The sequence below is a fragment of the Lontra canadensis genome, unplaced genomic scaffold (genome assembly GCF_010015895.1).
Source record: "Lontra canadensis isolate GAN:19392208 unplaced genomic scaffold, GSC_riverotter_1.0 scaffold24, whole genome shotgun sequence".
In the NCBI taxonomy this organism is placed as follows: domain Eukaryota; kingdom Metazoa; phylum Chordata; class Mammalia; order Carnivora; family Mustelidae; genus Lontra; species Lontra canadensis.
The window spans coordinates 954,496-982,408 of record NW_022631018.1 but is presented as its reverse complement, the minus strand read 5'-3'; the positions used below and the strand labels follow the sequence as shown (position 1 = coordinate 982,408).

Below are 27,913 nucleotides of genomic sequence, written 5' to 3'. Positions count from 1 at the left end.
TTAAGATTTTATTTATTTATTTGACAGACAGAGATCACAAGTAGGCAGAGAGGCAGGCAGAGAGAGAGGAGGAAGCAGGCTCCCTGCTGAGCAGAGAGCCCAATGCGGGGCTCGATCCCAGGACCCTAGGATCATGACCTGAGCCGAAGGCAGAGGCTTTAACCCACTGAGCCACCCAGGCGCCCCTAGTAAAGGAGTTTTAATAACATTCCTCATATGTGAAAATATGAACATTTCCTTGATTCATTTTTTTAAATGCCTCTTCAAAGGTGGAAGGATGTTCTAAAAACACTGAAGTCAACAAAGTTAAATGAATAAATAGGCTATAAAATTAATCAACAGCGATAAAACTAGAACCCAGTTTTCCTAACTCCCAGCCAAATCTGTCCTCTGAAAGTGCCCATTTCCACCTAAATGAGTATCACAGTGAGAATCACATGGTAATCCTTCTAATTTATTATTATTTATGCAACATTTTTCTTCCCCTAGTTAATAAGCATTTCCTTTGGTTCTGCCCCCTACTGGAACTCAGCTGGTTAGGAAGGTCCATTTTCAGAATTTAGAGCAGTGAAAATCTCCAGGGACTATGAAGACTCAATATAAAGTTTCTCAAAAATGAGTAAGAGAAACCAGAAACAATGATAGCCCAGGCACAATGAGCACACCCACCACCCAGATCTTGAATTCTAAGTACCATTCTCCACTAGAAGGAATCTGCACTCCCTACAGAAGTGACATAGCTCATTCCACAGCTGGAGCTGGGAAATAGAAGATGAACCTGGAAATTTTACCAAGTTAGAAAATAAAGGAACACTCAAAGAATCATGGGGACAGGTCCAAAAAATATAAGAACCAGTTCAAAGGAGCTAACATTGACCAAATCTAAAAGTTTTTTAACATAAAATAATCATAGTAAAAGAACTATAACCCACTGAAAAAAACAGTAATCCATGAATCCATATGGTAAAATGTTAACTAATAAACAGAGAAGATACAATGAAGCTAAAAAAGTCATCAAAAAGATCTATAACTGGTGGGCTTCTAAGAAATAAACACTGAAGTATTTGGTAGTAAAGGGTCATATCTCCAACTTACTCTTGAATAGTTTTAATGTGTGTATCAAAGCAAATAAGGCAAAAAGTAAATACTCAGTGAGTTAAAACAGAGAGTACTTGAGAGTTGCTTTTCATATTTTTGTAACAGTTTTATAATTTTGAAATTGTATAAAAATAAAAAGTTCCCCTAAAATGAATTCCATTTAGTTCTTTTTGACAAAATATTGTTCTGAAACCCACCATCATAAGGAAATGCCACAGCATGTGTATTGGAAAAGTAAAAAGAGTGACAGCCTCTGGATATTTTATTATAAAACCTTAGTCCAAAGTTCTAATTTTTTACACTATGAAACATTCAAACGTTGTTTCAGAACACACAAGCAAGATCCTGTTTTTAATCCCCTAAGCAGAAAACAAAGAAAACTGGAGATGACTAGTGTGAAGGCCGGAGCCTTCACAAGCCCTAGAGTGTGCCTTATGAGACATCAGCTCAGAAGGCTACTTTCCTTTGTCTCCTTGGCCAAAACCATTCCTAAGGATGCCTAGGTGATATTCAGAACAAAGATACACTCTTTTAATTGAAAATTAAATAGTAGGAAAAGATAGAGAATAATTTGATCACTAAAATCCCGAACTCTTTTCAATAAAACATTTTCATTTTGACACCTTTCTTAAATTTAGGATGGAAGGCCAAATATTTCCTTATTGTAAAGTACATATTACCTGGGATATATTACAGTACTCACTCATCATAACACTCCAAACCTGAAACTCCTGTATTTGACACAATATGAAATTCTTCAGGAACCAAAGTATCTGTTAGTTTCTTTGTCTTAAAAAGAAAGAAAGAAGGACAAGAATGAAAAATAAAGTAAATGAAAAAAAGTTGAATTGCATAAATCAACATTCCTACCCCCACAGGGATACTATTTATTAAGAGGTTTTGATTATAGAACTAATAGCATTAGTAATAGGGACCATAGGATGTAATAAAAAAACATTCAGCACACATTTTAAAAATAACCATGAATTAAAGAACAATCTTGGGTTTAGTGTTATTCACACATGTCTCACATATTCCATTAATCCATTGACTCTTTAAAATTCAATAGGAATTTTAAATTTACCTTAGCAACATGCCAAAACTAAGAATTCTACAACTTTGAACTGTAAACCTAAAAAAAAAAAATCTAATCTCCTATACTGTATTTTCTAGATTAAAGTGGTAACTGTTGTTGGAAAATGGCTTAAAAAGAGGTATCATAGATCCTTTCCCACTAAACACTCTTTCCTAGAAATAAGCAGAAAGTGCTACGAAAACTGACAAGTAATACAGGTTGTAGTTACAGTACAACATTGCTTTATATTTTTAAGGAAATGACTTAAAAATTAGGAGAGGAAATTATTTGTCAAATACTTTATTTACCTTATGAGGCACAATGACACCATCATGTGACTGTAATGATCGTTCCAAGCGTGGGGGACAAAGCGAACTCTCCCTGGCCTCACCTTTAACATATTTAACATCATACAGGAAAGAAATATCCCTAAAAAATAAGAAAAATATATTTACAAAATAAATTTTCTGTCTGGCTACTGGATAAGAGTGGATAAGATCCACACACATCCTTCTAGTGGGTAAAACGGGGCACAAAACCAGTCTCCTTACTTCACGCTTCACTAAGAGCAGAGGCGTTAGACACGAGCCACCCCCTCCCCATTCTCCCTCTTCTCCACCTCATCATTCTCCTTCACATCACAAATCCTTTCCCTTCCGTCAACCTCAGGTTAAGATGTATTCTCTTCCCCAGGGTTATTTCCTCCACTGACGCCCTTGATTTCATCCTTACCCACATCTCGTTTGGGATCTCGTTCCACCAATCTACTCTCTGTTTGCTTTCCCCTCCCTTGGAATAGTCACTTTGATCTGTAACTCAAATCTGTTCTCCTTCTAAAAGTCCTTCCTTGACCATGCATGGCTGTCATGTTATCAGGATCTATCAGATCTCTCACTGTCTTAATCAGACGTTAATCAGATTTCTTGAAATCTGATTTCTTGAAATTTCCTTGCAATCTAATTTCCATCCCTCTCTTCTGAAACCACTCTAGAAAGCTGATGACTTCTACCGCTAAGTCATCAGTTCCTTTCTTCCACCATTTCCCTGTAATATTTCCCAGGGTTGACCATCTTTCTTTCTAAAACCACTCTCCTTTCCTCTATCCTCTGTGTTACTGGACTCCTGGTTCTTTTGCCTCAACCTCTCCTTCTTGAACTCCTCTGTGACTTCCTGTCTACTAAATGGAAATGCTCTGCAACATTACAGCCTCACCTGTCTCCTGACCCTACACTTTCTGAGCAATGCCATCAAATCTCACCTGATCACATTTGTTACCTCTACATACCTCCGAATAAGCCTCCCTCCATTCTAACTCTCCACCCTCCTATCCTCATTAATTCTGTCAGGAAGTACCACCACTCTATCCATTAAAAGCTCAGCATACATAATTGACTCCTTCCCAACCACTGCCCTAAATTCCCATCCACCACTAACATTTATTAATTTTATAGTCACCCTCATAGCATTCTAGCAGACCCTGTTGTTGCCAATGCCAAATCACTAGTCCAAGCTATACCTACTTTTTATGTGGATTCTCAATTCTCTCTAGTATACTCTACACACTTCTGCCAGATTCACCTTCCTATAGCAGTTATAATCACACCACTTACTGCATATGATTTTCATGTTTCTGCCCCTCCCCCAATTGTAACTGGTATAGCCATTATGATAAATAGAATGGAGCTTCCTCAAAAAAAAAAAAAAAAATAGAACTACCATATGACCCAGCAAACCCACTTCTGGGTTTATATCCAAAGGAAATTAATCTGGATTTTTTAAAAGATTTTATTTATTTATTTGACAGAGAGAGAGAGCACAAGCAGAGGGAGTGGCAGGCAGAGGGAGAAAGAGAAGCAGGCTTCCTGCCGAGTGGGGAGCCTGACGTGGGTGTTGATCCCAGCACTCTCGGATCATGACCTGAGCCAAAGGCAAACACTTAACAACTGAGCCACCTAGGCACCCCATGAATCCAGATCTTGGCAAAATATCTGCACTCCTTTGTCTATTGCTGCATTATTCACAAGAGCCCAGACATAGAAACAACCTAAATGTCCACTAATGAATGACTGGATAAAAAAAATGTGTATATATAGAGAGAACAGAATGTTATTCAGCCTTTAAAAAGGAAATCCTGCCTTTCGTGACAGCATGGATGAAGCTGGAGAACATTATGCCAAGTGAAATAAGCCAGACAAAGAAAAATACTGTATGATTTCATTTATGTCAGATGAGGGCACGGGGAGAAAAGGGGAAACAAGGAGATGTTGGTCAAAAAGTACAAAGTTTCAGTTATGCAAGATGAATGAGTTCTGGAGATCTAATGTATAGCACAATGATGATAGTTAGCAATACTGTATTGTATATTTGAAATCTGCTAAGAGAACAGATCTTAAATTTATCTTCTTATCACACACACGCAAACACGAATCCACACAAATGGTAACTATATAGAGGTGACAGATAAGTCATTTAGCTTGATTGTGGTGCTCTTTTTACAATGTATACATTTACGAAAACACTAAGTTGTACACTTTAAATATACACAATTTTTTTTGTCAAAACTATCTCAATAAAGTTTTTTTTTTAATAAAGTTATGTTTTTAAAAACTTGCTCTCAGGGACGCCTGGGTGGCTCAGTTGGTTAAGCGGCTGCCTTCGGCTCAGGTCATGATCCCAGCGTCCTGGGATCGAGTCCCACATCAGGCTCCTTGCTCGGCAGGGAGCCTGCTTCTCCCTCTGCTTCTGCCTGTGCTCGCTTACTCTCTCTCCCTCTGTCTCTGACAAATAAAAAAAAACAAAAAAACAAAAAAAACTTGCTCTCAGGGTTATGGGACATTAGTCACTATCACACCAATAACTCCTAGAGATTGGCCAATACAACTGTTATATAAAAATAATGAATGGTTCATACATATACATATACATATACACACATACACATCTTTGTAAAGGAAATGTTGGTTTGGTAACTGTCAAATTTTCTCAAAAAGTAATTCTAGGGCCCTCTTATATTTCTATTACAAAAATTATTGGGGCGCCTGGGTGGCTCAGTGGGTTAAGCCTCGGTCTTTGGCTCAGGTCATGGTCTCAGGTTTCTAGGATCAACTCCCACATCAGGCTCTCTGCTCAGTAGAGAGCCGGCTTCCCTCTCTCTGCCTGCCTCTTTGCCTACTTGTGATCTCTCTCTCTGTGTGTCAAATAAATAAATAATCTTTTTAAAAATAAAAATAATCAGTTATCTTACTTGATTTTTATTTTCTTATCTTTATTTTTATAGGGAACATTTGGTTTATGTGTTGGTATGTAAATCTCATTAAAAAATAATCTGTTTGGGGCACCTGGGTGGCTCAGAGGGTTAAAGCCTCTGCCTTCAGCTCAAGTCATGATCCCAGGATCCTGGGATCGAGCCCTGCATCGGGCTCTCTCCTTGGTGGGGAGCCTGCTTCCTCCATTCTCTCTCTGCCTGCCTCTCTGCCTACTTGTGATCTCTGTCGAATGAATAAATAAAATCTTTAAAAAAAAAATCTGTTTTAGGGCGCTTGAGTAGCTCGTGGGTTAAGCCTCTGCCTTCGGCTCAGGTCATGATCTTAGGGTCCTGGGAACAAGCCCCGCATTGGGCTCTCTACCTGGTAGGGAGCCTGCTTTCTCTTCTCCCTTTCTCTCTGCCTGCCTCTCTGCCTACTTGTGATCTCTCTGTCTCTGTCAACTAATTAAATAAATTTTTTTTTATCTGTTTTATTTCTGATAAAATTCTTGTGGTAAATCACTTGTCTCTACTCCTCTGGAAAATCTTTTTTTTTTTTTTTTAAGATTTTATTTATTTATTTGACAGATCACAGTAGGCGGAGAGGCAGGCAGAGACGGGGTGAGCCGGCTCCCCACTAAGCAGGGAGCCAGATTGTGGGGCTTGATCCCAAGACCCTGAGATCATGATGTGAGCCGAAGGCAGAGGCTTAACCCACTAAGCCATCCAGGAACCCCTGGAAAATCTATTTTTATTTACAAAAACAAAAATAAAAAACAAACTTTGATTCCTAGCCATAACACAAAAACTGGATCCCCCAGTTAATTACACTGAGTTCATACTTCAAATTTTTCTTCAAATAATCACTGGTTATGTTCATACATAAGCATGTTTTTTATCTGACGTCAAGGAATGAGGTATTTCAGAGAGATCGATTTTCTAAATAGCTGAGATATGCTTTTTAAAAAAAACACTGTCTTTCTAAAATGTATTTAAAACTTGACAGCTTCCTTAAGCAGAGTGTATGTAACACAATATAATCTTTTCTTGACAATTCAAGTAATGACTTATGAAGTTAGAAGTGTCCTGAGGACAGTCTGGTTATGTTTCTGACACCTAAGTCAGTACTGGAATATGGCAGGCCCTAGTGTGTGTTGGGTCCTTCTTTGAGTTCAATGGTTGGAAAGCATTTCCCAGACACCCTTGAAGCTAAGGTCCTGGGTATGAACTAACTTCTGCAAGTAGATGCACTTTTGCAAGATTTCAGAGGTAGAAGTAAAACGGGAATCGCTTTCTTGCCATGTCTTTGGCTGATTCTACCAACATCATCATGAAAAAGTGGTTTTCCTGAAACATTCCAGAATCCACTGTCCAGCTACCCCAGTCCATAAGGGCAGTGCAGTAACCACAGGGACAGCTTCTTGATTTCAGCTTCCAGATCCTTGGATCACAGTTAAGGGATTTTTTTTTTAATTGCAATATCATTCACATACCATAAAATTCATCTTTTTAAAGAATACAGTTTACAAGTTTTTAGTATATTACAAGTTTTTACTATATTCACAATTTACAAGTTTCAATATATTCACAAAGTTGTATGACCATCACCAGTATCTAATTCCAGATTATTTTTATCACCCCTCCCAAAAAAACCCTTACCCATCAGCAGTAATTCTCCACTCTTCTCGCCAGTCCCACCCCCAGTCTACTTTTTGTCTCTATGGATTTCCCTATCCTGACACTTCATATAAATAGAAACACACATGTGCCCTGTTATGACTGGCTTCTCTCACTTAGCATGTTTTCAAGGTTCATCAGTGTTGTAGCAAGTATCTGTACTTCTTCATTCCTTTCTATGACTGAAGAATATTCCACTGTATATGCCATTTTGTTTATTTTTTCATCAACTGATGGACAGTTGGTTTGTTTCCACTTTTGGGGTGCATGAATAATGTTTCCATGAATATTCATTCTAAGTTTTTGTGCAGTCATATTGTCTATTCTCTTGGGTATAAACCAGGTGTGGAAGTGCTGGGGCATATGGTAAGCCTATGTTTAAATTTTTGAGGAACTGTGGAACTATTCTCCGATGAGGCCACTCCATTTTACATTCCCACCAGCAACGTATGACACTTCCGATGTCGATATCCCCACAAATGCTTGTTATTGTCTGCTTGTTGACTTTGGTCATCCTAGTAGGTGAGAAATAGTATCTTTTCAGGTTTGATTTCCATTTGCTTATGGCTAATGATGTTGAGCATCTTTTCATGTGCATATTGCCCATTTTTACCTTCTTTGGACAAATGTCTATTTAAGTGGGCAAACTCCTGAACTCTAGTGACAGCCTTGGAGGTAACAGGATGGTAGGTTAATTCCACCCTGTTCTGAGAGTTATTCCCAAAAGTATTGCTACATACCTGCTTCTCTAGCCCTTCCAAGAATTTTGTAAACACTTGATTTACCGCTTAAAATAGGTTTTATTTTCTGCACTAAATTCTGACTGATAAAGCTGTCAAAAAGTATTACTCAGAGGCTATTGCTGGGTTGTTTTATATTTTACTGCTGTGCTCTAAATATTTAAGGTTGCCAGACAAGTTACCTCTTGTTATAAATACCATTAGTTATACATGTGTATTAATTTTCTACTGGTGTCATAAAAATTATCACAAATTTAGCAGCTTAGACAACACAAATTATGTTATAGTTCTGTAGGTCATTAGTCCAACACAGGACTCACAGGCTAAAATCAAGGTGTTGACGGGGCTGTATTCCATTCTGGAATGCTCTAGGGGAAGGTCCAGTTCCATGCCCACTGGAGTTGTTAGAGGAACTCAATTCCTTGCGGTTCTAGGACTGAGATCCCTGTTTCCTTGATGGTTACCAGCTGAGGGCCATACCCAGCTTCTAGAAGCCAAGAGTAGTTCTTAGCTTGTGTCCTCCCATCCTCCATCTTCAAAGCCAGTAATAGTAGGCTGAATTCCTTCTCTCACACTTCCACTGTGTCTTCCTCCATCTCTGACCTGTTCAACTTCCTTCTTTTTCCACTTTAAAGACTCAGGCCATTAGGTTGGGCCCATCCCAAGAATCCAGGTTAATCTCACCATCTTGTGGTCCTTAATTTAATCACATCCACAAAGTCTCCTTGGCTACGTAAGGCATACATTCTATATTCAAGTTCTGAGGTATAGTGAGAACATTCTGTAGGGAGGCCATTACCCTGTTTACCACAATACAGATCACAGTTTCAAAATTCTAAGTCAGAAGTCATTTGACATTAAAACCTTAATACTGGGTTAGTGCTATATTCAGATATAGCTTATTATTTTTTTCAAAGTACTTCAAACATCTCATAACTACTAATCATAACTAGTGATAATTATAACCATGATTTAAATGTATAAAATAAAATACAGATACTTTGACACTTAAGCCCCAGGCCACAAAAATTAATAGCCCAATTTCCTGCCAATTTTTCTAGCACTGAGACATAGCTAAGTAATAATAACATATTTATTTACTTTTTAAATAGATTTTATTTATTTATTTGACAGACAGAGATCACAAGTAGGCAGAGAAGCAGGCAGAGTGAGGGGGAAGCAGGATCCGTGCTGAGCGGAGAGTCCGATGCGGGGTTCGATCCTAGGACCCTGGGATCATGACCAGAGCTGAAGGCAGAGGCTTTAACCCACTGAGCCACTCAGGTGCCCCATAATAACTTATATTTAAATCGCACTGTATAGAGGCATCTGGCTGGTCAGTCAGTGGAGCGCATGCCTCTTGATCCCAGGGTCATGAGTTTGAGACCCATGTTGGGTGTAGAGCTTACATACAAACATACATACATTCATACATACATACATAGCACTGTCCATTATCTCCTTTAAAATATGTGCTTTACATTATCCCTGGAAGGTCCACAAAATGGACTAAGTCTATTATTCCCTTTTTACAGATGAAAAAAATGGAACTCAGAAAGATTAAATAACCTACGCATGTGTTAATGTTTATTATTCCAAATTAATGTGTCATTAATGTGTGATAATATTACATATTACTGCTTTCAGATGAAACAATATCTCATGCGGGGAGTGCAAGTGATAAACAGACTACACAAAGAAAATGAGCTGGTCACAAGCTTCACAGGGAAACCCGGGACAGTCAGAATATTTTTAGGGATGACGTAAAAACAACAAATAATATTTGCTGATTTGATCTAAAGGTGGAGAGGAAAACCAAGGAGTAAGCACTTGCTTTTCAAGGTTTTCATGAAGCTATGTTACCTCACTCTTCTTAAACGTGCAGATGAAAGAGGCACTCTAAGGCACTCTGCCTCTCGGATCTTGTCCCTTGTACAACAAGGTTCAGAGGAGCAAGTGGACAAGGACACAAATGCATGCAAAAAAGCAAATCTAAACAAACCAAAAGCCAGTAGAGTTAATAATCCTACACATAGAAGGATGGTCTTGTGTCTTCTTCAGATTTATTCTGATCAACAAAGATACTGTAAACTTCAAATTTAAAATCTTTGATTCTGGGCCTGGGTGGCGCAGTTGGTTAAGTGACTGCCTTCGGCTCAGGTCATGATTCTGGAGTCCCAGGACTGAGTCCAGCATCCGGCTCCCTGCTCGGCAGGGAGTCTGCTTCTCCCCCTTCTCATGCTCTCTCTCTCCCTCATTTTCTCTCTCTCTCAAATAAATAGATAAAATCTTAAAAAATATATTAAAATAAAATAAAATCTTTGATTCTGTAATTTTCCAACTGTGCCCCTCCCCAAGAAATGAGAAAACAACTCTATTCATCAGCGTCCTCCCTACCATCTGCCTTCTTTACCTTCCGGCACCAGTCAGGGAAACAGGATGATCAATCAGGTATTTGAACTTATTTCTTCGAATAGGGTGATACCAGACCTGGTCAGTCTGACGCAGAAGAGTGCCCTAAGAAAAAGCAAATACATGAATACACAGCAGAGGGAGCTCTAGTCAAATGAAATATGTTAATCCTTTGGAAAGGCATTTGGAGAGTCCATGGAAAAAAAGAGAAAGCAGAATGCTTAATCTATGCAGAAAAACAGAAACTGGGACAATTCAAAAGTGAAAGAAAAATATCAAGACTGAGAGTAGTAATAATGATCACTTAGGTAAATCACATTTTAAATAGCATTTCCTTGGAAACACTAGCGCAAATGATTTTAGTTTTCATTCTAGGAAATTAATTTTAAAGTATGTTGAAAGACAATCAGGAATATATAACACTTGGGCGCCTGGGTGGCTCAGTGGGTTAAGCCTCTGCCTTCAGCTCAGGTCATGGTCTCAGGGTCCTGGGATCGAAGTCCGCATCGGGCTCTCTGCTCACCAGGGAGCTTGCTTCCTCCTCTCTCTCTGCCTGCTTCTCTGCCTACTTGTGATCTCTCTCTGTCAAATAAACAAATAAAATCTTTAAAAAAAAAAAAAAAAGGAATATATAACACTGGACATCTGGGTGGCTCAGTTGGTTACACCTCTGCCTTCAGCTCAGGTCATGATCCCAGGGTCCTGGGATCAAGCCCCACATCAGGCTCACTGCTCAGCTGGGGAGTCTGCTTCTCCCTCTGCCTGCCACTCCCTCTGCTTGTGCTTGTGCATTCTCTCTCTGACAAATAAATAAAATCTTTAAAAAAAAATATATATATATATGTATATACGTGTATACACGTATATACGTGTATATACGTGTATACACGTATATACGTGTATATACATATATATATGTATATATATATAAAACATTAAAAAAGAAACAAGCCCAAATTGAAGGCATTTGTGCTAAGCCTCACATCAGCAAAGCAACTGGAATTGCAGTTCTAGCATCTCCCAGGAGTGGCATTTTAAGCCAATCAGCTGGAAGTTCCTGATCAGCACAAAGGAGGTAATCAGCCTGATAGGCTCCCACCCTTCCCCAGAAGATGACCTTGCCCAAAATAATCCTTTCTTTGGTTTATGACCTCCTTGTCCCTGCCCTTTTCTGCCAAAAAACCCAAAAAAACAAAAAAACAAAAAACCTCTATTTTGTACTTCTCAGAACTCCTTTCTACTTCCTATATGGGATGCAGTCTGATTCATGAATTGTTGAATAAATCCAATGAGCTCCTCTAATTTACTCAGTTGAATTTTGGTTTTTAACAAAGAACATGCTCAGTAAATAGCTAATGAACTGGATACCAAAGAGATGGGTTCCCATGTACTTTGTATAGGTATATACTCACTTTTGGGGTTTTAGTTTTCTTAGGGGGCAGTAAGTTTTCAGGACAAGGACCAGCATTGGCGGCATAGGTCAGAGAAAGAAGAACTTCCTCAGGGATGAACTCATTCTGAAGGGATGTAGGAAGGGGTTTTGAACGATCCACCATATTTTTTTTTTCCTTTAGTTCAGGAAGTCCTAAGAAAGTAACAGGAAAGAAAAACTTGGTGCAGTGGTTAGTTGGAGATTCCCAGGCTGCCTCATCAATACCACCTGTACGTTTCTAACAGAGCAAACACTGCTTCTGGTTGCCAAGATTAGAAATAATATTTTAAATACTGAACATCATCTAGTCAAAAACAAAAAAAAAACCAAAAAAACCCCTCATATTGCCTTCCTTCCTCACACTAACATCACACAGGTTCAAAAACCGAGGCACAGAGATGAACCTCCATTATTCCAAATTCAAAATCGAAAATTAAATCCACATCACCTGCTCAATTAAGTGGGACAGCCTTAACATGACGGGAATGCCAATTTCCCCTTTGACATGAAAAGGACGAAAGAAACCTCTCCTCAAAACTGTCAAATTATTGGGGCACCTGGGTGGCTCAGTGGGTTAAAGCCTCTGCCTTCGGCTCAGGTCATGATCTCAGGGTTCTGGGATCGAGCCCCACATGGGGCTCACTGCTCAGCAGGGAGCCTGCTTCCTCCTCTCTCTCTCTCTCTCTCTGCCTGCCTCTCTGCCCACTTGTGATCTCTCTCTGTCAAATAAATAAAAAATCTTAAAAAAAAATGTCAAATTATTTAGTAATTATTTCTATGTAAATTCAAAGGTGAGAAGAACTGATTTAACTGGGGCATTTCTACAGTGGAAGGGATCTGAGTCGGGTTTAAGAGTAAAAGCAGAATGAAGATTGTTGGAAATGAGAGTGGAATAATCTGAGCGAGCAGCAGAGTAAGAACCGTACGGCGAGTGCTCTGTTCAGCCTGAGGAGGGCAGAGTTGTTGTAAAGATAGGGAATGGGGACAAACAGGAAAAGGCCTCCTGTGAAGTCAAGGAGAGTGGGGTTGTTGCTTATAGCACTCTCCACTAATCTATGCCCCCACAAAGTATGGCTTATGTTAATGATATATTTTTGGAATGTTGATAAGGTCCAGAGCTGACAGCCAAGAAAGAATTCTTGAGAGGTCTTTGGTGCAATAAAGGTGATTGTACTAAAGCACGGGGACAGGACCCATGGGCAGAAAGAGCGGCTGCACTGGGGTTTCGAGGAATGGCTGATGATATACTCGGGACTTGGAGGAGGTAAGGAAAAAGGGAGGCGTCCAAAGGACTTTGATATGCTAAAGATTTATAGGATACTGGAGGCCTGGCTAATGCTGAGTTATAGTGTTTTTCTTCTAGTAAGGCATTAACATTAAGTCGGTTTGGGGAGGTTTTTGGAGGAATGCTATACTCTATTACAACTTTCTGTCAATAAGTAGCAGGTGGTAAACTTAACTTTGTTTACATTTCCTTCTGCCTCTGTTTCCCACGTCACTCATGGAAGAGGGTGATGTTAGGACTCCAGAAAATTGAATTATGGGTCTCTGAAAGTTACACTATTGATACAAATGCTTTTTGCTTGTAAATCACTAAGACACTGGTAAAATGATGGAGACTCCTGTCTGGCAGGACTATGATCTCTGTTAGTTAACCATTTGTTTTTCCCTTCCCTTGGCTTTAGGGCAGCCAGCAGTATCTGAAGAGTGTCACACACATCCCACCCAGGAGCAGGTAGGTGCTGGGAGGGTTTCAGGTGTCAGCTTAACTTTGCCCCAGCTTGCCTTCTGCTCCCTCATCATTAATTTCTATAAGGAGGTAGCATGCCTTCCCTGTTCACCAGCAAAAATTCTAAAGTTCCCATTACCAAATCTCTTTATCTCTTGAATGTTTGAAATGGAGGTAGAATATCACAAGAAATAGGAAGGGAAAAAAAAAGTTGGGTGGGGCTTTAGCACAGTCTCCCCTTAAAGGGAGTTCTGGCATAATGGGAGTAGGGATGAGTTTAGCTGATTCTTATTCTAGAGCAGACCTGCACTTATCTCTATATGAATGAAAATCTTAAGGAATCACTGTCATTTAGAATAATTATTAAAACCTCATACAAACTGGTTTCTTAAAGTCAGAGCCCAGGTACAAAAAAAAAAAAGTTTCATGCAACTACTGGAACTAAAATAGGGTGAATATAAAACTAGGGGCGCCTGGGGGGTTCAGTCCACTGAGCATATGGCCCTTGATTCCGGCTCAGGTCATGATCTCAGGGTGGTGAGATCCAGACCTGCCGTTGCACTCTGCACTTGGCTGGGGTCTATGCTTGCGTATTCCCCTTTTCCTTCTGCCGCTCCCCCCACTTTTTCTCTCTCTCTAAAATAAATAAACCTTTAAAAAGAAGCTTTAAAACAATATAAAACTCATCATATTAAAAAAAAAAAAAGTACAGGGGCACCTGGGCGGCTCAGTGGGTTAAGCCTCTGCCTTCAGCTCAAATCATGGTCTCAGGGTCCTGGGATGGAACCCCGCACCCGGCTCTCTGCTCAGCAGGAAGCCTGCTTCTCCTCTCTCTGCCTGCCTCTCTGCCTACTTCTGATCTCTGTCTGTCAAATAAATAAATAAAATCTTTTAAAAAATAACATTTAAAAATAAATCTAAAAAAAAAAAAAAGTACAGTCTTTAGGTGGCGTACTGAGGCTCTGACTCAAAAGTACTATAAAAGGAATGGCTTTTGATTTTGTTGAAACAAGTGTATTAGAAAGCCAAAACCAATTAAGGTATCCCGAAATCTCAAGATTCAGCCGAACGGGGAAGGGACTGTGAGTTCCGTCCACGGCCATGGTTACTTGTGTCTGCGGGATCCTTGAAGAAATTTACCTGTATCCTCCTTGGATGCAGAGACTTTTAATTTTTTGCCTTCAGGTGTTAACATGGAGGTTAGCAATGTGGAGGACGTTTTCGGAAGAGACATAATAGTCAAGGCTTCCTACCACTCTCTTTGGTCATTGAAATAGCGCTCCAGAAAGCGGACTTAGAAACAAATCAGTGGCGTACTGGGATTTGACAGTCCTGCAGGCAAAAGGAAGAAAACGAGAGAGACCCATTTAGTGCTTCTGTTAGGATCAGAGTTTATAATTCCTCTGGCGTGGGTTTTCCTTCTTTGGGGAGCCTTCCGCGTTCTCTCAGGTCACCTGACGCGGCTGAGAAGCCTGCGGCTGGGTCGGGGTCCGGGCCCAGGCCCGGAAGGACACGCTCCGGCCACCCACCGGCCGCTGGCCCCACCCGGAGGGCGCCCTGGCTCCAGGCGGGGAGCTGGGGTCCGCGGCCTCCCACGCCCGCTCCTCGCAGCGCCCCGGGGCACACCAGCTGCAAGGACTCGGGGTAGGGCAGAGTCCGCGCCGCGTCGCTCACCAGAAGTGACGGAAAACAGCAACAGCCGCTACCGGCAAATTGTGTTTCCCGCCAGACATCGCGCCTCACCCTTTCCCGGAGCGCCTGCGTGTCGCCATAGAAACCCAGGACCCCGAGCTTTGGCCGCCCTCACGGGGGGCTGTCTTCGGAGTGCCGGCGGAGGAGGGGGATAGCGAAGAGTCCCAACACCCGGGGATGCGGTGTTTCTCACCACAGGATAGGTTCAGCAGCCATAGAAAACAAACATATTTAATCGGGCGGTTCTCACGGAACGCGCAAGAGTGTAGATGTCGGCGCTTCCGCCCCAGGTCGTCGCCAGTGCGCAGGCGCCAGCGGGGCCGGGGTCGCTCTCCCTCCTCCCCCGGGGACGACCTTCGCGGCTCCCGGCGGGAGGTGCCAGCCACCAGATTGGAGCTAGCAGGCTGTAAGAGATTTGTTTTCCCATCGCTCTCTCCCACTTTTTTGTTGTTTTTCCTATTAAAAAAAAAAAAAAAGCCGAATTCATAGTGAACTTAACCAAAAGCTTTTCCCATCTGTTGAGGCTTCCTTGCGGATGCTGCCCCTGCCCTTGACCTCTTGGTGAAGGCTTCCTTGGGCACCTACGCACTACCCGCACCACCCCGCCCCCATCCCCACCCCACCCAGCACCCTGTAGGCATTCGTAGGTCGACGCTGCTTTTAGGTGGAGGCAGGGAAGATGATTGCGCTTTAGGAGGAGCCAACCCGAATAAAATAGTTGGGGCTTTCCAAAAAGCTGTTCTCAAAAAAGAATGGCATAAACGCACTACCATGGAGGAGCTGAAGTCCTGCCCCTTACCGTCACCGGGGGTCATTTTCTATTAATAGGGAGCCTTGGGGCGCTCAGTGGGTTAAGCGTCTGCCTTGGGCTGAGGTTGTGATCTCAGGGTCCTGGGATCTAGCCCCACATCGGGATCCCTGCTCAGGGATAGTCTGCTTCTCCCTCTTCCCCCTGCTCCTGCTGAGTTACTCTCTCTCTAATAAATAAAATACACCTTTTTAGAATCCTAGCAATATTATGAACAAATTCCCTAATACCACTCAATACCTTAAAAAAAAATAAAAAATAAAAAAAGGAGCCTTAATGCCAAAGAGTGCGGGTGGAATCCCAGTGTCTAGATGATTCCAGTCTGTCAAATAAATTTTAGAAGGGAAGATAACTTAGCTTACCCAACTTTCCTATTCCCTAGTACCAATCACGGTGCCTGGCCCAAACTATGTGGTGTTTTGAAAATCAACTGGACAGTTATCCTGTGCTGATGGATTTGGTCTCTGGTTTCTGGTTTTCAGGATAATAGCAATGAAAAATATGACTGAAGTGCTGAAAATCAGTTAAGCATCTAGCTCTTGGTTTTGGCTTGGGCCATGATCTCATGGGTGGTGGCATAGAGCCCCCAGTGAGCTCTGCAATGGTGGGGAGGGGGGCTCCTGCTTGAAGATTCTCTCCCTCTGTCCCTCCCCTCCCCCATCCTGGTCTCTAAAATAAATACATCTTTTTAAAAAAAATACACACATACAGGGGTACTTAGGTGGCTCAGTGGGTTAAACCTCTGCCTTCCGCTCTGGTCATGATCTCAGGGTCCTGGGTTTGAGCCCTGCATCCGGCTCTCTGCTCAGCAGGCAGCCTGCTTCCCCAGTCTCTCTGCCTGTCTCTCTGCCTACTTGTGATCTCTATCAAATTTTTTTAAAAATCTTAAAAAAAAAAAAAAACACAATCTCTGTGGCCCATTGTAATTCTTAGTCAAACACCTTGGCTGGCTGAGCATTTTAGCCCTTTAGCCCTATCCCATCACTCATTTTTCTCTAGATTTTCCAAGAAATCAACAGAGGACACACAACACTCATATAGCACACACCTAGTTCCCTCTAAGAACTGGCAGTGATCAAACAGGTGAAGGGCAAAAGCAATGCACAAGCTGGTAGAAGGAAACTTCCCTCCAGCCTGCCTTCTGCCTTCCTCACTGGTGGTGTGACTCTACAGTCTAGTTTGCAACCATAACCAGAAGACTAACTGAATTCAGAGATTCTAAAATTTTGAGAGCTCCTCTTAAAGTTTATCAAGCCTTTGGGTACTGGAAGACCAAGGTAACTAATCTTTCATATTCTCAACCTAGTTTTAAAAAAGTATCTAAGTAGAGGATGGATAGAAGAGATAAAGACAAATGAACAGATTCAAGGACACATAGAAAATAAAATCTATTGAATTTGGCTAAGTGATTAGATCTTTGGTATTAACAAAAAGACATCAAAGGCTACTTCTCATTTTCCATCCTATGCAATGGTTTGATTATACATACTGTTTCCTGAGCAAAGGTGTGCATTAAAGTTGTAGAAGTATATGAAGTAAATGCACAAAAACAGGTGAGAACTTAAGAATATTACAATAAAGGCGCCTGAGTGGGTCAGATGGTTGTGTGTCTGCCTTTGGCTCAGGTCATGATCCCGGGATCCTGGGATCGAGTCCCACATTGGGCTCCCTGCTCCTTGCGGAGCCTGTTTCTCCCTTTGCCTCTGCCTCTTTCTCATGAATAAATAAAATTTAAAAATATATATATTACAATAAGATCACAGCTATCGACACAGTTGCCACTCGGGAAAACTCCTAACTTCGATACCAAGGGAACCCTGAAGTGGAGAAAAGTAAAATATTGAGGTCTTTGATGGAAAATATCACAGCACAATCCTAAATGAGCAGGTAGTAATTCTCCTAAATGGAAAACCTCATGATAGTAAAAATGTCACGTAGTTATAACAGGGCTAACTGAGCTTGTTGGCATTGACTGAATCCTGTGGCAGCTTAACACACACCCAGCTCAGCAGTAGGGACCTCCAGCTTCAAGAGGACAGTACCTCAGAAGAGATTCACTGTGATGATCACTGAACATGTCCTGAGCTGGGGAAAAAGCAGGAGTGCATTTGCACCAATCTCTTTGATCATCCCATTTTTTTTTGAGAGAGAGAAAAAGAGTTGGGGAGTGGGAGAAAATCTTAAGATCCAAGCTCAGTGCAGGCTCACCGCCCTGAGCCAAAATCAAGTCTGGATGCTTAACTGAACAACCAAGGCACCCCTCACCAATTCCCTTTCTAAGTGTGTGGGCAGGGATTACACACTCATTCGTGGGCACTTACAAATAGCATGCATAGCTTCCTGAAGGAGTCTGACTGGGGAAGAGGCCAATATTTGTACTTAGTGTAGCTGAACACTGAAGGTATCCCTAAGTGCTGTGAAGGAGACACTGCCCAGCCACGCGTCTCTCAGGGGAAGAGTAACTTCTAGTGTTGCTTCCACAGGAGGACATTCCTAAAACTGAGATGATGCCTCAGCTTGTCTCAGTTATGTCATCATTCAGTTAAGTCCCCTCCTTCTGATTCCACATATGGAAGATGCTGCTTTTGGTTTTGTTCACAAGCCTATCTTCAGTACACAGCGCGGTACCTGGCATGTGATGTTGATGCGGTCTAGAAGAAATTCCTCCTTCTCATCATACCATAAACTGGTCTTGTGCAGAGCAATTGTTGCCAACCTGATTGATTTCTCATGGTGTTATTTACCAACCCGTGTGATTTCTCACGGTATAGTTACAAACTGGTATTCCAGTTTTAAGTTTCATGAACTTCATTCATTGGAGTTCAAATGCAAGCTGAGCCTAAAGGGTCAAGACCCTCAACTTCATTAAATTTATCAAGGAAAACTGCCACACCATGGTTCTGCCCTGGTGCCAAAGAATACTCACTTGGTCCAAGAAACAGAAAGGGACTCATCTAATTTCTGAAGGAACTGCACCCTTCCCTGTCCTCTGGCCCTGCAGAAGCAGGTGGCTAGAGCCAGAGCAGGGGAGATTAGAAGACTTCTTAGCTCTTAGTATGATGATGCTTCTATGGGAAGAATGTTCTGATGTCAAATCCTACTCATAATAGGTTTCTATTATGAGATTCCTTGGAAGAATGAAAGCAATGAATCTTGCTTCAAAATCAGTTTCCCCCAGTCTTGTCTGAAAAGGGACACTTTTCCACCAACGTATTTCCCAACTCTCATTAGAAAAGGAAGTCCATTTCTACCCATTAGGGGAAGAGCTGAGTGCATTTTTAGAAACAGCCATTCACAAGTTTTAAGAGGCCAACTGCAAAAGGAGTCAAGCAACAAATAATGACCACAATAAAGAGAGGCAGCTCAAAGTGGCAGTGTCATAACTGGGCCCTACCATTTATTGATTTGTAATCTTTAACATGATTCCCCCTCCTGGGTGGAATCATGGGTGGAAAAGGTGCCTGCCTTTGGCTCAGGTCATGATCCCAGGGTCCTGGGCTCGAGCCCCACATCAGGCTCCTTACTTTAGCGAGGAGTCTGCTTCTCCCTCGGCCCCTCACACCCCGCTTGTGTATGCGCGCTCTCACAATCTTTTAAAACTGAAAAACATCTGTAATTGTGAAATATGTAAATACTGAATGAACTTGATTACTTTTAAAAACAACAGAACTAAGTTTTTCCCAAATATTTTTATTGACCACATTCTTCACATATCCAGTATCTTGCCATTTTATGTATGTAGATTTTAAGACAGTACATACTGAACAAAGTGACAGTACAAGTGATTAGACACACAGGGCAGGGTGTTGGGGAGAAGGGGGTGGTTCCTGTATAGAAATTCTGGAAAACAGCAACAGGACTGAATCAGAAAAGACATCTTTAATTATAGGAAAACCTTTAAAACCACCACATATGTCCATGACCTCTGCTGTGCTCAGAACACGACAGATTTCAAAGCACAAGCTGGACGAGTGTAGACACAGGAAGGAAGCTGCCGCACGGGCCCAAATGGCACAAGAATTGGCACATCTGCACACGGGAATCCAAATTGTATCCCTACACGACTGCATGCACAAACTGCCTCAAGTCTCAGAACCACGAGGGAGCACACCCGCCCCCTCACTGAAACAAATGGACCCCACAGCAAGGAGATTACCTGCTAGCGTCACATCAGCACTCCCTTGGCAGTGCTAGTAGAAATAAGGAAGAAAACATTTGGGGGAAAAAAAAGGAATACAGAAGAGGCAGTCTTAGTTGTTTTTTTAGAACTACATCACTTCTGAGATTAACCCTTTTTCTCAGATCCAAATTAACTATTAAAAAGTCTTTATGCTTTACAGAAAAAGTGGGAACTTGATTAAAAGGACTGACTTCATAGATTACATAGGCTATAGCTTTCCAGTTTTTATCATTATTGATGTTCAAGCAGGGCATTAAATTTAGGGTGAGAAAGAGCACAGGCAGACCAAGCAAGAAGGACTCCATTCTCCCCTCTTTCGACCAGAGTTGAAATTGTGTTTTACCTCCTTTATAAACTGGTTTCCAAAATTCTACTACCTGACAGAAACTTTAGTGATGTTAGAAACTACTCAAATGCTTATTATAAGCTTTACTAGTAATACTCATTTTATCCTCAGAACATTTATGTTCCAGTTTCTTCTAATTCTGAGCCATAAACATAAAGCCTAGAGATAAGATATGTAAAAGTGTCCAAGACAGAGCTGTCTCTGTAGTATTTATGCACACACATATAAACTGTTCATAAAAACTACGTAAGTCACATAAAATTTTGCACAAGGTTAGCAAGCAAGTCCATTACACATTATTAACAAAAGTGTGAACTATCTTCCATTAAGAATTTTGCCTTTCAAGACTAGCTTTCTTTACACCAGCAAAAGTTAAGGCCTTATTGGTTTCCTTCCTCTCCATAAATTCTAAAATTTAACTCTAAAGTATACACACTATTTCTAATACTTAAATACCTAGGTAAAAGCAGATATGCTTTTCCTTTTAAAAATACTAAGCAGGTAGGGGCACTTGGCTCAGTGAATTAAGCTGCTGCTTTCAGCTCAGGTCATGATCTCGGGGTCCTGGGATCGAGCCCCGCATCTGCCTCTCTCTCTGCCTGCCTTTCTGCCTACTTGTGATCTCTCTGTCAAATAAATAAATAAAATCTTTAAAAAAAAAATACTAAGCAGGTTAAATATGAAAGTAATTTTGGAGGTGGAAACATGAGTGCCTTTAAGAAATCTTGTTAAATTCTTGTCAGTTCCGTCACAGGAGTGCTTCTATCAGTCAAGGTGATGACGGGGATTCACATCATCGAGTCTATTTAAAAGCACATACTCTCAGGAGTATGCAGCATTTGAAACATTCACATTTTTGAAAGATTCCAACAAGTTACCAAGGATTCAGGTTTAGAATTTATGGAAGGTCAGAAGATAATGAGGCCCACTTTCGGCCAGGGCTAGTGTTTTGCAACAACCCTATGAGGTAGTTACTGCCCCCATTTTACAGATGAGGGAAACTGTGGCTCTGATAAACAAGGCAACTGTGCCTACTGCCACACTGCTTAGTAAGGATGAGGCGATCTGAAACATCGGTGCATGCCTTTTTTGCTGCGCCATTGGTTTTCTGACTGGTATCTGGGGGTAGGAGAAAATGGGTGTCCCGAACAACAGGACTCCAGCCCTGCATCCCAATCTCAACCAGAAGCAGCTCTATTCTCTCTGTTTTACAGGATGGGCTTAAGTGTAACAATTTTTTTTTTTATAGTTTCATAACTAAAACACACTCCATCAGGCCACCTGGTTACTACAATTGTTATTAGTTTACCTTCATTATTTTTCCCTTACAAAATAATGAGCTTTACTCAAAATTACTCATGACCACATAAAACAAACATCTTTTTGCATAAAAGACTTCAACAATTCATAAATTACATCTTTTTAGGTACATAGCCCACATGACAAACCTTTTTAGATACATAATGTTCTATTAGGCTTTCTTTAAAGACTTCAGGATTCCATTCTTCAGGCCAAGTATAATTTTAAAATTCAAAGAAAACCGCCTACACAAAATCAATGACTTGTGCAACAATCTGTGCTCCCAATTATAGACTATTTACATACTGTACCCTCTTAAGCTGCCAATGTCACCCACTCTTACCCTACAACTAAAAGGAAAAGGCATTTCCCCCCCTCCTCATACTTCCAAAATCAAAAAGTAGTTACTGAAAGGTTAAAAGCAGCCTGAATTTTCTAATTAAATTCTATCATAAAGCAAGCAACTTCACTTATTAGGCAATTGTAGGAGGTTAATCCACCAAAAACAAACAACTCCATTTTCCTTCACTATCTAGGACTGAGAATGAAAGCATCTAACGGATTTTAAAACGAAGTTTGAGATATAGTTGTTGCCTTGGAGGAAACACCCACAATAATGGCTACTATCATTAATACTTCTTATAGGAAAGAAGTTTTAAAAGCTTTCCTTTTCAAAACAAAAAAAGTATCATCCTATAAGCAAAAGAGGAAAAGTCAATAAATCTTCCTAAAACACATCAGAAGTTTTAATTATTTAGGAGTGTAGATAGTGGTTTAAATAAAATGACTTTTGCTATGAGCAGCTAGCAGTCCATCGCTATCAAACTAGTTTCTGTCACAGAAAGTAGCTCTTCCTTTACGCATTTGTGAAAATTTCTTATGGCAGTCTTAAGGTCTAAGGGTTCTAAAGAACCCTTAGTTTTAAGTATTCCTTGTTGTCACTTCAAGGTCTTGGGCAGGGGGGGAAAAAAAACTAGTAAAGGGAAGATGAAATCATGCTAAAAAAAAAAAAAAAAGGCAAATCAACAAAAAACCCACCAGCCTTAATCAATCCAACAAATACAATATTCAGAATTGATAGAGAGCAACAAAAATCAATGAGCAATGAGAGTCCAACATTTACAGCACTTAACAGAAACACAGATTTGAGGGTTTCATTCTCTCCCTTCAGGCGATGACTCACTCATGAACAAATCTTAGACCAATCTGGTTTTCTTAACTCCCTCAATATATTTAAAATGTAGTCATAAATTCAAGTGACTGAGGGCACCTGGGTGGCTCAGTGGGTTAAGCCTCTGCCTTCGACTCAGGTCATGATCCCAGAGTCCTGGGATCGAGCCCCACATCAGGCTCTCTGCTCGGCACGGAGCCTGCTTCCCCCTCTCTCTCTGCCTGCCTCTCTGCCTACTCGTGATTTCTGTCAAATAAATAAATAAAATATTAAAAAAAAAAATTTCAAGTGACTGACTCATTTTAACTTTAAAAAAAAACACCAGCAATTACAAGATGTAGTATAAAGCAGTCTCATTTGAAGGTTATGGCTCCATCACAATTACACCACCACTGTATAGACAGTTACTGCTGGGAATGTGTGAAAACCTCCTGTCACAGCCAGAAGCCTATCTGTTAAAGCTGGGTTTGGTGTTTGAAAATTGCCCAAACTCATCTGCATCAAAGATACTGAAGAAAAATGGGTAATGAGGCTGGGTACTTGTGATACAATTAAGTTGTGACTAAGAAACTCCATTCTCCTTATGACACTCAAACTGACTTTAAAACAATTCTAGAAAGATGTCCCACAACTTTCTGGATAGAAGTAGGGCTATTAGAATACCAACATAGCCTCTCAGGTTGGCTACTCCAAATAAAAATCACCTTTTGGGTAATTCTTAAGTCTCACTTGTTTGAGTGGAAGATTCAACTCCGTCTCTGATCCCATTCAATGCTCGGTCTTGACAAACATAATCACACCCCATACAGACAAACAAAGTAATTCCTGCACACCACACTGTATTAGCAATGAGCATCTTATAACATGGAAACATCACATAATAGAGTACATTTTCTTGAAAATGATAACATATTAATTTGTTTCAGCTAAAGTATACATACTACCATTAAAAGTGTAATAATTAAGCACTGCAGAAGCCAGCTTCTGGATCTTTAAAAATCACTTTAATATTAATGGAATGTGATTAATACTTGTATGTTACAGACTTACTAGTCTGCCAACTATTTCAAGTCAGTATTTATTAAACAATAAGTATACCAAAGAGTACTTCTAAATAACTTCCTAAAAGTTATCACCTTAAAACGTTTACAACAAAAAAAAGTTATCTTCCACATTAAGTTCCATGATAAAATAACTTAAACATTTGATTGACTCAGCAAGTCTTTTTTAAAAATTACTTTGGAAGATGTAAAAGGAAATGTCTTTTCTTTGTCCTGTGCCACTTCCCTCTCCTTCCCTTCCTACTTCTTTCTGTTCCCTCAATATGTAAGATTTCAGATATAAACTCAAGAATTCAAGGTGAAAGGTGTAATTTTGCTTCACAGAAATCATGACCTACACTTCATAGAGAAAACAAGGTAAAAACTGAGTAGAACGAACTTTAAAAAAAAAAAAAAAAACAAATAGGAGGCATAACGAGATTATCTTCGGAAACTAGAGATTTTCACTCTATTAGAAATAGCCAAAATGTTCCTCATTATTTTGTTTTCTTTCCCAGGTACATAGTTAATTAGCATACATTCCAACAGTGTGCCTGAAAAAAATTTCAAAGACCAAAATATTTAAATTATTTCTTCGTTAAGTGTTTTGGCGAAGTCAGTGGCCAAGGACACATGGGGGTTTAGTCATGATGTTTAGATGGGAATCAAAAACAAAACCCAGCAAAAATTGGTCACTGTTGTCAGCTGTAAGTCTCCCTTCTCCTTCTCCCAAAAAGGTTTAAAAAAAAAAAAAAAAAAAGTACTGCTTTAAGTGCACAAGATTCCAGTAAACTTGCAACATCTCAGCTGACCTAGGAACGGAGCAAACCATCTGTAAAGCGCGGAGTGATCCAAATACCACAGATAACTTCAGTAACGACTGGAAACAGATGCTGGCCCCAAATCAGGCAGAATTACCCATCTTCAGTGTCAAGGAATGAAACAAAGTCCAAGCTTCTAAAACACGTAACGACAAGTCCAGGAACGTGGCCGGATATAATCCAGAAATGTGGGCTTCAATGGGGAAAGAAGAATGGAAGAGTAGTTTATTTGCACACATGTGTGCACAAGGTGTCAGGGTAGACAGGGGTGCGTTAATTTTATACACTGCGTACCTCTACAATGCCTCCATCATTTCAGTAACCTTTAACCCATAAGCAGCTTGCTAATTTAAAAGATGTTCATTATTTTGGGGGCGCCTGGGTGGCTCAGTGGGTTAAAGACTCTGCCTTCGGCTCAGGTCATGATCCCGGGGTCCTGGGATCGAGCCCCGCATTGGGCTCTCTGCTCAGCAGGGAGCCTGCTTCCTCCTCTCTCTCTGCCTGACTCTCTGCCTACTTGTGATCTCTGTCTGTCAGATAATAAATAAAATCTTAAAAAAAAAAAAAAAAAAGATGTTCATTATTTTTATCTGTAACACAGATTATAGTGCTTTAGAAGTTTTACAGAAAGCTTTTGAAGTCCAGTAAATTCTATACAATTACGTGGACTTCCAACCAAATTCCAAACAGGCACTACCTCTCTTCTGGATCTTGCATTTTATTTTAGCACAGACCTACGGCTTGTGGCCTAACATCTAAACTGTGGTAGGGTAAGGATGATAAAATATATACACAAATTACTATAATACAAGGTTTAGAATTACTAAATTATCTAAATGAGAACACATAAAGCATTATGAAAGTTCACCAACAGGAAAAGACTGGAGCAAGAATTTGAAAAAGCTTGAAGATGCTGCATCCGAAGTGGATTTTGAGAAAATCTGACAGGTGGACTCAGTGTGCAGAGAGCACCATTACCAAAGACAGCCCAAAGCAGCTAGTTCAGATGCGCAAAGGGGATAAAGAGGAAAGGAGGAGGCATTAAGGCAGCATAAGAGAAACAGGATAAACAGCAGGAGAAGCTTTGGGAAAGAAACATTAATTTGCCTATAGGGGTCTTCAGTTACAGGTACCTGTGAGAAATAGTCAGAAATACCAAGAAGGTGCCCCCTAAATATTTGGGAGTTATCCGTATGCAACTAGAAGTGAAAGATTTAAAAATAAGACTCTTACATAATTACAAACAACCACAACAACAAAGGTCAAGGGAAATGGGATCTTAGACATAGGAGTATAGCTGGACATTTTCACAAAGAGTTTATTACTCTACGAAGGAAGAGGGAAGAAATACATGTATGTGTATGTAGGTGGTGGCAGAGGGGGCATCTACATGCCACTGAGAAGACCCTGCAGAACACCTACATTTTCAGGACACAGGAAGGAAATCAGAAGACCCTTTAAAACAAAACAAAACAAAACACAGTGAAAAAGAAAAAAAAAAGAAAGAGAGAGAACCAAGAACTAGGAACATTCAATGTAAAGAAAACCAGAGAGAAAAAAATTTCAAAGCCAGTACAGTAAGATCAGATAATAACCTAATCCTTTTCCTCCTTATTTACCTCCCCTTAGCCTTAATTCAGCATCATTTCCACTACTCTTCTTCTTAATACTGCCTACGAAGCCTCACAATCAGGGGACAAAAACGTTACTTTTCCACTCCAGCCTAACCGAAGACTCACATTTTTGAGAGGACAGTGCTGACGTGCATACCACTCTTGGGAATAAAGGCACAGGATGACGCCATGGCCCGCGAAAAGGGAAGTCCACATCATAACATTCCAAATTGGCCTCTTCCGACTGTCGTTGACAATGAAGTTGAAAGCCACTAAAGTTAGAATGATAAAAAATATATATAGTTATCACAACATCATCTATCAGGAAACAAGGGGCCTAAGACATGTGCTGTAATCATGTTGTTATCACAATGAGCATCAACTATGGGTATACAGGTTTTTACTCTGACTACTGGTACTGTAAGTAAAAATGAAGCTTCACAGCGCCTAGGTGGCTCAGTGGGTTAAAGCCTCTGCCTTTGGCTCGGGTCATGGTCCCAGGGTCCTGGGATCGAGCCCCACGTGGGGCTCTCTGCTCGGCAGGGAGCTTGCTTCCCGCCCCCCCTCTCTCTCTGCCTGCCTCTCTGCCTACTTATGATCTCTGTCTGTCAAATAAATAAATAAAATCTTTAAAAATAATTTAAAAATTTTTAAAAATGAAGCTTTAAGTGTTGAAATTTATTAATCAGTGATTAACAAGAAATCAGAGAATATTCAGAGCAGGTGAAAATATATTTCATGGAATCATTCGTATTTGAACCTGTTCTTCCCTCCACGCACCCAAACAAGGGTCCATGTTTTTCTGGGGTGAACACTAACAGAGTGTGGACCTTGTTTACAGTCTTCATGACCTCCCAAATCAGTGTTATCATTAGTCTTCAAGAGGCTACTTAAGTTCATTTCTCTTCTTCATAGGATGAGCGCCATGTGCCAGAGCGTGGTTAATTACTCAAAGTCAATGCTGTGACTGTCTGATAAACGCTGCCTTGAAATGCTATTGCTATGATCTAGTTGTCCGCCGTGCCTTAGACGTCATCGTCTACATTTCTTTTAGCGCGACCCTCAGTACTCTCAGCAGGCCCAGATACTTACTTCCAAAGAACATGAAGAGCACGAAAAGCACCGGATAGAAAAAGTTCAAGCAAATAGCCAGGGCATATTCGTGCACTACAGCAGACACAGCAAAGACAGCTAACATGGCAGCCGACTTGAACCTCTTGGTGAAAAACTAGGGTAAAAGGAGAATATGAAAAAGCAATTTTTTAAAAAGTAATTAAGCCCAAAGTAGACACAGCCGACCCTTGAACAACACAGGTTTGAACTGCACGGGGCCACTTATTCAATTAATACAGCACAGTACAACTGGGGAAGGTATGTGCTATGGTAGTGCTGTGAAGTATGTAAGCCTGGCGATTCATAGACCTGTACCCCTGGGGCTAATAATACATTTTATGTTAATAAAAAATAAAAAATTATTTAAAAAATACAGCACAGTACAGTAAATGTATTTCTCCTTATCATATTCTTAGCAACATT

The 27,913-nt window shown here is 40.6% G+C and overlaps 2 protein-coding genes across 9 annotated transcripts in view; both read right to left on the bottom strand.

The window, feature by feature from the left end:
* AXDND1 (axonemal dynein light chain domain containing 1) overlaps window positions 1–14,726 on the bottom strand; it is a 94,190-nt gene extending 79,464 nt beyond the window's left edge. For 5 of the 6 annotated variants that reach the window (XM_032862591.1, XM_032862592.1, XM_032862594.1 and 2 more), the window contains exons 1-5: window positions 14,548–14,726; window positions 11,659–11,831; window positions 10,248–10,351; window positions 2,482–2,602; window positions 1,802–1,887 (exon numbers count right to left, since the gene is read on the bottom strand). In XM_032862591.1, the coding sequence (XP_032718482.1) occupies window positions 1,802–1,887; window positions 2,482–2,602; window positions 10,248–10,351; window positions 11,659–11,831; window positions 14,548–14,641 (578 nt within the window). In that variant the 5' untranslated portion in view covers window positions 14,642–14,726. Of the gene's footprint in view, window positions 1–1,801; window positions 1,888–2,481; window positions 2,603–10,247; window positions 10,352–11,658; window positions 11,832–14,547 lie in introns of those variants that run through there. The other variant, XM_032862595.1, reaches the window with a different exon arrangement.
* Window positions 14,727–24,398: 9,672 nt separating this feature from the next.
* The window catches only part of SOAT1 (sterol O-acyltransferase 1), a 72,562-nt gene continuing 69,047 nt past the window's right edge, over window positions 24,399–27,913 (bottom strand). For all 3 annotated transcript variants that reach the window (XM_032862597.1, XM_032862599.1, XM_032862598.1), the window contains 3 exons: window positions 27,470–27,605; window positions 26,504–26,649; window positions 24,399–24,957 (listed from right to left, as the gene is read on the bottom strand). In XM_032862597.1, the coding sequence (XP_032718488.1) occupies window positions 24,901–24,957; window positions 26,504–26,649; window positions 27,470–27,605 (339 nt within the window). In that variant the 3' untranslated portion in view covers window positions 24,399–24,900. The remainder of the gene's footprint in view (window positions 24,958–26,503; window positions 26,650–27,469; window positions 27,606–27,913) is intronic.